The following is a 12,789-nucleotide window of genomic DNA, read 5'->3' on the forward strand; positions in this document are numbered from 1 at the left end:
GAACTGGAATTTGGGGAGTACAATGTGTATAGGACGGATAAACAGGATAGGAACAGAGGAGGGGGTTAGGCTACTGGTTAAGAAACATAAAATCGAAGGAAGTACAGACAGTTGACATGGCTGGAAGGTGCAGTGTTGAGTCAGTCTGGTGTGACATAAGCACTGGGACAGCAAAACTGAGAGTAGGAGTGTGTTATAGGCCTAATGATTCTGATGAGTATAATAAACAGCTATACAGAGAAATAGAATGGGCCAGTAAATCAGAGTGCTTATAATGGAGGATTTTAATTTTCCAGATATTGACTGGAATTTGTGGGTTGGTCACTTACACACTAGCAAGGCTTTTGTGGATTTATTGGAAGATTGTTTTCTACATCAGCATGTTCGGGAAGCAACTGATTATCAGTAGTGAATCTTCAAGTATTAAGAATCTGCAGATAAAGGAACCACTAGGTGGCAGTGATCACAGTGTGCTGAAGTGGGATTTACTCAAAGAGGTAACTACCATTAGGGGCAAGGGGAAGGGGTTTTGCTTTCGGAAAGGTGATTACAGTGGTCTGAGGCAGTGTTTAAATTCTAAATGGTGGGACCAACTGATGATGCTATCAATACATTCAAAATAGGAAGCATTCAAAGAATTAATCTTGGAAGTTACAAAGCTTTTCATAAAAAAACTTTTTATGAAAAAGTTACAAAGCTTTTCATATTTCTAAGAAATATTGTTCAAGGTTTAGGCCTAAATGCATGTCAGATGAACTAATGAGACATGTGGCAGAGAAGAAAAATGCATGGGATACATAAATTAACAGGTGACACAGAAGCCTATGAGAGATATAAATCTTTGGCAATGGATGCAAAGAAAAACAGCAAAGCGTTCTTTGCTTATGTAAACTCTAGTAGGAAGGGGATGAATCAGATTGGTCCACTTGATATTGATGGTTCAACTGTTGATGGATCCTGCTCAGGTAGCTAAAAAATGAAATGAGTATTTTGCATCTACATTCACACATGAGGAGGTATTCAGGGAGAGGAATGGCAGAAGTGAATTAAACTCTGGCAGTGAGCTAGATGATTTTGTAATAAGATTTTGTAATGAGAGCAAACTGGAGGAGAAATTGTTGAAGAGAAACATAAGAAAGGCACCTGGTGTGGATGGGATCTATCCAGTTATATTAAAGGAGGCAGAAAAGGAAGTAAGCAAACCCTTAGCCATAATTATGAGAGCTTCCTTGCACTCAGGGGAGGTACCCATGGACTGGAGATGTGCAAATGTGACCCCAATTCACAAAGGAGGATCAAAGGGCAACACAAGTAATTACTGATCTGTTCGTTTAACTTCTGTTCCAGGGAAATTAATGAAGGCACTTGTTAAAGAAGCACTGCAGGACCATCTAGACAAGACTTCAATTATAGCTCCAACACAGCATGGATTTGTTAAGGGGAAATCTTGTTTAACCAATTTGATTGGATACTATGATGTGGTCACAAAGGAACTGTATGCCAAGAATAATTTTGATATATAATTGGATCCTAGAAAGGCTTTTGATACTGTTGCACAAATTGGAGCAGTGTGGCATTGGAGGCAAATTGCTGCAATGGATAAAGGGATGGTTGAGTGGGAGAAGACAGAGTGGTAATCAATGGACACCACTATTTGTGGACTAATGTTATTAGTGGAGTCCCTCAGGGTGCAGTGTTGTGTCTATTGTTGTTTTCTGTATTTATTAATGATATTCATGATGGTACATAAGCCTTACTGTCCAAGTTTGCAGATGATACGAAGGTCGGCAGGGTTGTTAATGACACTAATGACAGTATGTTACTGCTGCTGAAACAGGATCTGGAAAAGTTGAGCAGATGGGCTGAGAGGTGGCAACTGAAGTTTAACATTGACAAATGTAAAGTACTGCATATGGGAAGCAGTAACCCCAGCGTAACGTATCAACTGTGTGGTATTACACTGACAGTGGTAGAGAATGAAAAAAAGGGCCTGGTGGTAATTGTGCAGGCAGATTGTTTGTTTGTTATTTGGTTTTTAGGAGCATTAGCAACTAAGGCCATATTGCTCCGGGATATGCGGTGGTTATTCCCTGGCCTTTCCGCATACTCCATATTTGGTGGTGACGGGCTGTGCAGGCAGATATGAAGTTTTCTGAGCAGTGCAGATGATCTGCAAGAGTAGCTCATAGTGTCTTGTAAATTACATATGGGAATTTCTCTAGCTGGGATAAGAAAGTGATTATCCCCTTGTGTAAGGCATGGTTAGGCCTTGAGTACTGTATACATGTCTGGAGGCCTCATTTTAAGAAGGATGTAGAGCTTCTGGAACGAGCAGAGAAGGGCAACAAGATTAGTGAATGGAACAAAGGGTTGTTCTTACAAAGAAAGGCTTAAGTTTTGCAAATTACAGTGTCTGGAGACAAGGCACCTGCCAGGTGATCTGATTGAGGTGTATAAAGCCTTGATTGGTTTGAGCATGCTTAATGCTGATGGGATTCTTTTACTTGCTCAGAATAATCGCATGAGAAGGCATAAATAGAAATTAAGGAAAGACAGTTGTGGGATAGATGTGCGTAAGTTTGCCTTTAGCCAGTGGGTGGTTGATTGCTGGAACAAACTTCCATCTTTCATTGTAGAAGTTGATAGCCTAAATTGATTCAAGGCCGAACAAGACAAACATTTAGAGCGAGTGGATGGGTGAAATGAGGTTTTTTTTTTGTCTGATGCTACATATGATTGCTTTCTTGCACCATGTGCCTTTACCAATGCTGGTGCTATTCAGGGAAGTAATCAAAAAAAGCCACTAGCTTTTCATGCCAACAAAAAATACTATTCAAGGCTTAAACCAAAATGGATGTGTGATGAACTACTGAGACACATGGCAGAGAAGAACAGTGCATGGGATGCATATAAATTATCAGGTGTTACGGAAACCTATAGTAGATATAAATTAGTCTGCAATCAAGTCACAAAGGATGTTAGGGAAGCTAAGGAAAATTAAAAGAGGTCTCTGGAAAAGAATACCACGAAAAGCACCAAAGACATCTATGCTTATATTAAGAGTAGAAGGAAAGGGTTGAATCACATTGGGCCACTTTATGTCTATGCGTTAACTGTTGATAACCCTGCTCAGGTTGCAGACATATTGAATATGTATTGTGCATCTACATTCGCATATAAGGATTTCTTTAGGGAAGGGGATGCCAGAAGTTTATCCAACTCCAATGATGAGCAAAATGACTTTGTGATAGCTGAAAGGAAAGTGGAGGAGAAACTGTTGAGGATGGACATAAAAAAGGCACCTAGGCCAGATGGAATCTATCCAATTATATTAAGGGAGGCAGTAAAGAAGGTAACTAAACCCTTAGCCATAATTATGAGAGCATCCTTGGATTCAGGGTAGGTCCCTGTGGACTAGAGATGTGCGAATATATATCCCCAATTCATACAGGGGGATGAAAAGGTGACATTAATAATTATAGAGCTGTTAGCTTAATGTCTGTTCCAGGGAAAATAATGAAATCACTGGATAAAGAAATTATGCAGGACCATCTGGACAGGCATGTAATTATACAATCACAGGATGGATTTTAAAGGGGCAGTCTTGTCTAACCAATCTGAGAGGTTACTATGATGTAGTGACCAAAGAACTGGGTGCAAAAAATAATTTTGACATTATATACTTGGATTTTAGGAAAGCTTTTGATACTGTTGCACATAAAAGACTGCTGTACAAATTGGCATCAAGTGCAAGTTATTTCTATGGATAAAGGGATGGTTAAGCAGGAGAAGACAGAGTGGTTATCAATGAGCACTGCTCTCCATGGACTAATGTTATTAGTGGAGTTCCTCAGAGTTCATTGTTGTTTTCAATATTTATCAATGGTATTGATGAAGGTATATTAAGCTTAAGTTCATGCCCTAAGTTCGCAGATGATAAGACAGGGTGAGCTACTTCAACAGGAACTAGGAAAACTGGGTCGATGAGCTGAGAAATGACAGTTGAAGATTAACATTGATAAATGCAAGGTACTGCACATGGGTAGCAATAACTCCACAGTAACTTATCAACTGTGGTACTACACTCAGGGTAGTGGAGAATGAAAGAGACCTGGGGTTAATTGTGCAGTTAGATATGAAATTCTCTGAGCAGTGCAGACTTGCTGCCAGGACAGCTCATCAGGTTTTGTCAATGATATACTTTGCTAGCATAAGGCAATGGTTAGGCTGCATCTTGAGTACTGCACAGGTCTGGAGGCCTCATTTTAGGAATCACGTAGAACTGCTGGAACGGGTGCAGAGAAGGGTAATCAGATTGCTGGGGGGGGGGGGGAGTGCTTTTATCCAGAAATCTTCAGTTGTGCAAATTGAAGTGTCTTGAGACTAAGCACCTGAGGGGAAATCTGATTGAGGTGTTTAAAGCCCTGAATGGATTAAGTAAGCTGAATGTTAATAGTATTCTTCCACTTTCCAAGCCTACACACACGAGGGGACATAAATTCAATTTTACGAAGGATGGTTGCAGGATAGATGTGTGGAAGCTCACCTTCAGCTAGCAGATGGTTGATTGGTGGAATAGGCTTCCATCTGTTGTTGTTACAGAAGTGGATGAATTGAATAAATTCAAGGAAGAACTAGACAAATTCTTGGTGGGTACAGATGGGTGTATTGTTTTTTTTTTTTTTTTTTTTTGGCTGATGCTATATAAGCTTGCTTTCTTACACCATACCTAGTAGTAGTAGCAATGGTATGCAAAGTTAATCATACTCTATTTCAGCTCTCTAAGTAATGTGGTGTACTTTTTATTTCTATTGTTTGATATCATTTTATACTTGAGACACACACTATATCCACATGTATATTTCAAGTGTCCAAGTTTATATGAGATTTAGGACATTAAAAGAACTCAATAAGGTATAGCTAACATACCTTCTTATACACCTACTTCATGAAACTGATACAATTCTATTGTACTTTAAATGAAAACTAAGTCAGCATACTTATTAAGAAAGAGTTCTGTATTGCTTACAAATGCATAAATATTATTTTCCCTGGGTAACAACAGCTTGCTTATTATTAGTAATATATCCCCCCCCTCTCTCTCTCTCTCTCTATTATAGTTTACTTATCATTTAATTAAATTACACACCTTTTAATTCAGGGGAAATTATTATCTGAATGTGTATAAAATTTGTGTTCTGAATTGATATAAGGCTTGGAGTAGAGTTCTGCACTGGGTGAGGTACCTGCAGATTTTGCGGTTTGTAGGTCAGTGAACCACAAAACACTAAAAGACCAGAATAAAAAGGTTCAACAGAAAGAAAAAGAAGGAAGGAACAGATGATTTATTTAACGTGGAAGATTCAAGTGATGAAAATGTCGAATCTCCATCTAACGAAATCCAAAATTCTATCACAGTGAAACTTCCAAAACCAATTTCTGATTTTTTTTCCCAAATCCAAGAATGAAGCAGGGAGTCCATTTTATTCTTGCCATCCCTGAAAGCAGTGTAGCCCATGAAAGAGATTTTTCTGCAGCTGGATTTCCAATTGAAGATAAAACCAGCTGAACCTAGAAATTGTCAACAATGTCATCTTTCGGAATAAATAGGAACTTATTAAAAAATATGTAAAATTATTACGTTATGAATTTATTTTCATTATATTTTTTATAATTTTAATTGTTTTTACTTTAAATTTTTGTGTATTATATATAATACAATTATTAATATTGTTAATGATTGATTTTTGTATTATTTTTGATGTATAAAAAGGTTAAAACAAATTTTCTTAATATATCCTTTTTTTTTGTGGGTAGGAACAATGAGGGTTGGGCTCAGGTCCAGTTACTGTGCAAGACTAGCTTGCATTACTGATTTAAGCTGCCAATATCTTTTAAGGCCAACCTTTGGATAACATTTTTGCGTAATGGAACAAAAAAAAAAATAAATAAATAAAATAAGTAAAAATAAATTAGAGTGGTGCAGTCTTAAATCCGGTTCAGGATACTAAAATAATTTAATAATTTCTTGGATATGTAATTCTGAGTAAGAATGTGTAGCTACCACACCATGTAAGGTTTAAGAACAAATTTCATAAAACAAAGAGAGAGGAAGTTACATAACCATTTGTTATCTTGATGACAGTCGACATCACTCCTTGCTTATGTCAATAAGTAAGGAGTGGTATCAGGAGTGAACTAGGGAAAAATACACAGAAAGCCCAAGATAAAACTAATTTAGTGTAGAAAATAAGATAATGCATTATATAAATAACAATACTGATACAAATTAAATTAAAAATGTATAAGTTAAAAACAATATAATTAAAGGGAATAGGTTGAAAGTGATAAAAACATTAATCTATTAGCAAGTGGGTTTCTGGACAGTATGCACATGACTGGAGCAAATTTTTTTCAAGGAATTTGTAATTTTTCAAATATTGAAAACTATCCTTTATAATAAATTTTTGATTAAATTTTTTTTATAATTGCATACTATAATTGTATTTTTGTAAGAATTTGTATTTCGTTTTTCTTATTAATAAAATTAATTATATCTATGAGTACGTATAAATATTACAATAAATAACAAAACTGTTTATGACAATTTTTTCATTATACACCATTTTAATAATCCTAAAAATCATAGAAAGGTAAAAAAAAATTGGCCCACATGTACCTCACAGACATTTTATTTGGCCTGCCATTTAAAAAGGTTGCCCACCAGTATGCTAGAACATGCAAATTGCCAGCACAGAATCTGATATGGATTCTATGCTGGAAATAGGTACCTTACAGCTTTCATATTCTGAAAGAACCGACTCTCCTATATTCTGTTTTGTAAAATAACTTTACTCACAAATTTCCAGCAATTTATTATAAAAAATTAGTTACAATTATGGGATACAGTTAATAAATCTTGGCATTCATATCACTGCTGCCACCAGTTAAAACCAGTAATCCATTTTTAAAACACTGCACAACTTTCAGTTATGTCAAGTCATTTTATTCAAAATAGCCATTGCCTTTGTTCTGCCAAAACCATACTTTTTTTGCGACTTCCAATTTAAGAAAATTACTAATTACTTTTTTTCAAGCATGATCTGCTACATTCGTAGGAAGATTCGTTCTATAAAAAATAAAAGACATTGCGCTAGCATAATTTATAACTAAAGAATTTTATCTTTTTGGCACTTTCTTTTTTGCAGGGGTGAAATGGTCAGTAATATCAATGTTTTTTCCATCATGTAATAAAATTGAAGTCAGACTGGACAAAACTAAAAATACAAACCTACTTTATTTTCTGAATTAGAAAATACAGGGGAACATAGCAGCATATGCATCTCCACATGCTTGAAAATAATACTGCTTTTTCTCTACTTGACTTTGCTGTATATATTTGAAGTAATTTATTTGTTCACAAGAAGAAAATCGAAGTGCTGTTTGATAATGTATGATTTTGAACAATTTTTAAGACTTTTTTTTTTTTTTTTTTATGAACACCCCAAACACGAGAGGTATTAGAACCTATAGTACTTGGGATGAACATTGAGAAGACAAGAGAAAATATTTGTTGACATTAGACTTGAAGTTCTGCAGACTGTAATTTTCAGGAAATACATATTTCCTGGAAGGTTGTTCCAGAAAACGGCAGTTGAATGAATAAACAAGGGAGATGAAAAGTTGGTTCTGTGAGTTTGAAGTTGGACAGTAAATGGATGTTGGCTGGTGGCAGCACATGTTCGGACTGTTTTGAAAGAGTGAGAGGGAATTATAAAAGCTAATTCAGAAGAACATTGCCCATGGAAGTATCTATAGAAGAGGTATGCAGCAGAAACAGTACGTCTATAAGACAGCAAGTGGAGAGACTCAGAGATGAGTCATTAATTAACCTAACTGCCCTCTTCTGAATAGAATCTAGAAGCCTGAGAAAGGTTTTGGGGACACAGCCCCAGATGTGGGAACAATATTCCACGGTAGGGCAGATTTGTGATTTATACAGAGTGAGCAGCTGTTTGGAAGAAAAGTAAAGCCGAGAGTAAAATAGAAAACCAAGTTTTTTAGATGCAGAGGAAACAATATTTGTAATGTGCTTTTGCCAAGAGAGATTAAAAGTCAGGGTAATCCCCAAAAGAGATATATCAACTTTCCTAGAAATCGGAGTGTCAACAAAGATAAGCACAGGAGAAGAAGAAGAATCCTTTTTGCGAGATATAAGACAAGACTGAGGTTTAGAAGGATTGAAAGACTTAGAAGGTTGACTTTGTCTCACTGGAGAATTACCTGGAGATCGGCATTTAAGGAATTGGTAGCAGATATTGGAGAAATTGAAGTAATTGAGCAGGGCAAGATTTCTTAAAATGGAAAGTGGAATGCAATGTGCTATCATCGGCAAAACTATGTATATGATTTCCAATCAACGGAAGAAGGTCATTAATATACAAGAGGAAAAGAGTGGGGAAATAACTGAACCTTGTGGGACAACAGCATTAGTGGAGAAGTTAGAAGACAGAGAGCCATCTAGCATCACCCTCAGTGAGCAATCAGAGAGAAAACTGCATAATCAATTACAAAAAACAGTTGGCAAACCATAAGATAGAAGCTTGTTTAGAAGACCTTTATGCTTATGTTTCACCAAACTTTTCCGTTGATTTTGTCCATAAATGAGCAACATAAGCCAGAATATCACCAGTGGATCGACACTGACAGAATCCATACTGGCAATCATTGATCAGATGAAGGTTTTTAGGTAGTTTAAGAGTTGGTGGTTAATTGATTTCTCCATTACTTTAGAAAGAGTAGAAGTAATTGCAATGGGACGATTATTGAATGGGAGGAATTTCTCACCTTTTTAGGAACTGGCTGGATATGAACAAATTTCCAAGCAGAAGGAAAAACACCTTTGGAATAAGAAAGTGAAAAAAGGTGGCAAAGAACAGGAGTATGTTCAGGAGTGAAAGTTTTGAGAACAAGTGGAGATATATCATCAGGACCTGCAGCTGTCTAGCATCAAGATTTGTTAAAAATTCTTCTGACATCCTTTTGACAGAAGACCACAGGAGGCATTGAATGGAGCGTGTTGGGAATGGCGGGAGGTATTTTACTAAGATCTTTAATACATGAGTTGGAAGAAAAATGGGATGCTAGCAGGTCAGCTTTATCCTTGGCTGAAGTGACAACAGAACCATCTGGTTTTGACAGAGGTGGGCAAAAGTTGCAACCAATAGCTTTTGGCAAGAGACAAGAATGCTAGGCTACCATTAGGGAAAGAAGCAAGTTTTCTACTCTTAGCCTGTTCAAAATCTAGTTTGGACTGATTAATAACTGCTTTACAATTGTTGCAAGCTTTGGTGTAGGCAGAAAATGAAACTGAAGAATTGGAAACTAGCCAATTACGACATGCAACATTCTTCTCTTGAACGGCCTTGGCACATTGGAAAACCAAGGTTTAGTTAGATAAAGGATGAGATTTTAAATTGGAGTGTGGAATAAAGGATTCCATTCCTACAAGAATAATTTCACTGACACAATCTGAGCAAACGTTGAGATCAGAATTTTTGAAACAGTAATCTGACCAAGGGAAAGAAGAAAAGAAAGAAATCTCACAAGTCATCCCATTTTGCATTCTTGTAATGCCAAACAACACGAGGTTGGGAATAGCCGTGAGATAAAGGCTCCATTGGAGAAAAGACAATCACCAAGTTGTAATGTGAGGTGCCTAGAGGACCACTCACTTCAACCGTTTACTTAGAAGGGTTGTTTGTGAGAAAAAGATCAAGCGTGTCGTCTGTATGGTTAGTTTTGTCCGGTATTCTTGTAGGTAAATGAACAATCTGTGCAAGGTCATTAGTAATTGCAAAAGCTTCAGCATCTCGACCAGCTGGGTTGGTGTGACTAGAAAATAGAAGCCAGCTGGAGGTGTGAACATTAAAATCACCAAGGAAAATTACCTCACTGTTAGGAAAGTTGGACTGGAGAAAGTCAAGTTGCAAAGAGAGGAAGTTGAAAAGCTCCAAGTGATTAGTGGAGTTGGGAGAATGGTAGAGACAACAGATGAATTTGACATAATGGGCTAGAGAGATTTTAAGCCAGAGAAGATTGAAAAGAGGAGATTCCAAATTACCAAGTCTCTGACAGAGAATATCGGAACCGACATATGCACAAGTACCACGTTTGAGGCAAAAGGAATCATACATCGAATAATTGGGCAACTGAGATGAGCAGTAGTTGATTCAACCGACAACTGAGATTCTGTCAGAAAAAGTACATGTGGGTTTTGGCAGACTGCAAGTGGAAATGGACATCATTGAGATTAGAATTGAGACCACGTATATTTGTGAAATGAACTAGGAAGTGTTTGGGAAAATTAGATCTTTTCACAGATAAGCTTACTCTATTAGTTTGACAATTCATGGTGTATTCAATGGTAAGAAAAAGTGTGGGCGGGGCATTCTGTATGAAGAAATGAAATTTTTGGATGTGGATTACACATCGTAAGAATATACCCAGATCCTTAACATAACGTGGCCTCAACAATGGCCCCCGGCATACACACTACTTTCACTCCCATCAGTCATTATCTGGCAGAGTAGAGGTAGCAAGATTATACACTAGCTGATCTGGAAGCGTCCTAAAGAGTTACCAATAGGTTCGGTCCGGTGTGCTAACTAGCGGCTGGCCTGCGAACACCATTTTAGAGCTGTATCCTCCAAATTTAAGGAAGGTTGGATCTCGCCATGATGTCCACCATAACCTCAAAAATCATCAGTTATACTGCATGACAGAAGAGATGGGGAAGTGTTGACCGGAACTTAGCTCTGGAGACTAAACATGGGTTCCACCACTTCAAGTCTCCATAAGCAAAGTGGTGGTATTGCACCGGTTGACGAGAGTCATCTACCACCTAGCATTGCCTGGTAACACAGAGGGGCAGCATTCCTCCATTTGGTGTGGGAGCCACACCTCGACCCCTGCTTACGTTGTTTCACACCACCTCGGTGGTCGCCCACAGTGTGCCTGTGCATGGGGGTTATACCGAGGATTGCTAACAGTCCCACCATCGTGAAGGTGCAGCAGAGGATTTGGCTGCCACAGATCGTCCGGACTTTGCTGAAATTGGTACACTTGACTTGAGTGTCACCCAAATATCAGTTCCATCGGCGTTTTAGACTCCCAGGTAGCAAGTACAGCTTGTCTGGTATATCTGAGAGAATGTCTGTGACAACCTCAAGGACCAATTCAGTTGCAAAGGAAGCTTGGAATGAAAAGGAATGAAAAATAATATTTCCTACTTATAAAATGAAAGCCCCCCCCCCCTGCTCTCAAGAAAAGAAATCAATATCTAGGCAGTCTGCACATTTCAAAAAATATTTTTTAAAAGCAAATATAGTAGTCTGATTAATCTGATTAAAAACAAAGAGAGATTTCACTTATATAACAATTTCATGGATTTCCATAGGTATCAAAATAAAAATACGTAAATTTAGTTTTTTTTACATTAAAACAAAGACAGAGACAAAGAACAAAGACAGAATATGAGAAGTGGTGAAGGGTTGGCATCAATGAAGTCAACTATAATAACCAAGGCTAAAAAATACGCATCAGTTCTTGCAGTACAATAACATGCATTTTTTACTTTTATGTTTTCTTTTCTTATGTGCCACTCCGGCTACTTCACCGCTGTTCCCAGATAAAGTTTTTAATTGAACTAATTAAAAATATATAACTAATATATAAAAAATACATAATTAATTGAAAAATATAGAACTATTTTTCTTCATTTTTCTGAGAATATTATTTGGTTTTTGTAATTTTGGTATATCAGGGATATAGTAGCAATATTTTATTAGTCATTCCCGAGTTACGTAAAACCTGACTTACTGTACATGTATTTCATAATTTGATTTATTTTACTGATTTTAAAGTTCAAATTTTAATAAAAAAAACGGAAATTGCTACTTATATATGTTAGAAAGGTGCAGCACAATTTATTTGTACAAATAATGAATGTTTTGAAATAATTTGTGTATCTCCGAGAAGTGCATTGTAATGGAATTTTACTACATTGCCACCCAACAGTATACTACATGTTTTCTTGTATAAAGCAAAACTTAGTATTCATATTAAATGAAATTTTGGTCTTAAAAAGTCATTTTATTTAATAATCATTTTTGAATAAATATGATTTATACACCTAAGTCTTTGAATCAGATGGAGTTTCTGGTTGTTGTAGCAACCTCTTTATACAGGTTTTGTAAATGCTCATCTGTTGAATACTCTGTCAGTAATTCCTGTGAAGGAGAAAAACACATATTAAGAGACATGAAATTTTTTAGCAGTATTGATTACTAATAATAAACTTGAAATAAAATGATTATTGATTACTAATAATATTGATTACTAATACAGTATTGATTACTAATAATATACAGGAAAATAAAATGAAAGTGTGCAGGAAAAAAAAAAAAAAAAAGTGGTCCTATAAACACATCATGGCTAAAAATTCTTTATTGAAAAGTAATGTGTATAATCTATTCCACAACAGTTGTTCAAAATAAACATAACATCTCCGAGCTTGGATATGGAATATCCAGATGCAGATAAGCAAAAAACAGAATCATCACATTTACAACACAATCATAAAACTTATGTGTTCTGGCTTGTTTTGCAATGTCTTCAAAGGTTGCCAATAAACGAAGGATCAAGGTAAGGTTTATATGCCTCCTGTTAATTGTGATCGAATTCAGCTATGCAGATATGTATTCTGTGGTGTATGGTCAGTCTTGAGGA

General features: G+C 36.5%; 1 protein-coding gene across 2 annotated transcripts in view; it reads right to left on the reverse strand.

Annotated features, from left to right (window-relative positions):
• Window positions 1–12,789, reverse strand: part of LOC150087035 (tetratricopeptide repeat protein 37) — a 702,248-nt gene that overhangs the window by 51,406 nt on the left and 638,053 nt on the right. For both annotated transcript variants that reach the window (XM_090371768.1, XM_090371767.1), the window contains exon 40: window positions 12,194–12,290. In XM_090371768.1, the coding sequence (XP_090227894.1) occupies window positions 12,207–12,290 (84 nt within the window). In that variant the 3' untranslated portion in view covers window positions 12,194–12,206. The remainder of the gene's footprint in view (window positions 1–12,193; window positions 12,291–12,789) is intronic.

Source organism: Mastigoproctus giganteus, chromosome 4, assembly GCF_048544385.1.
Source record: "Mastigoproctus giganteus isolate SK-2022 chromosome 4, ASM4854438v1, whole genome shotgun sequence".
Taxonomy (NCBI): Eukaryota; Metazoa; Arthropoda; class Arachnida; order Uropygi; family Thelyphonidae; genus Mastigoproctus; species Mastigoproctus giganteus.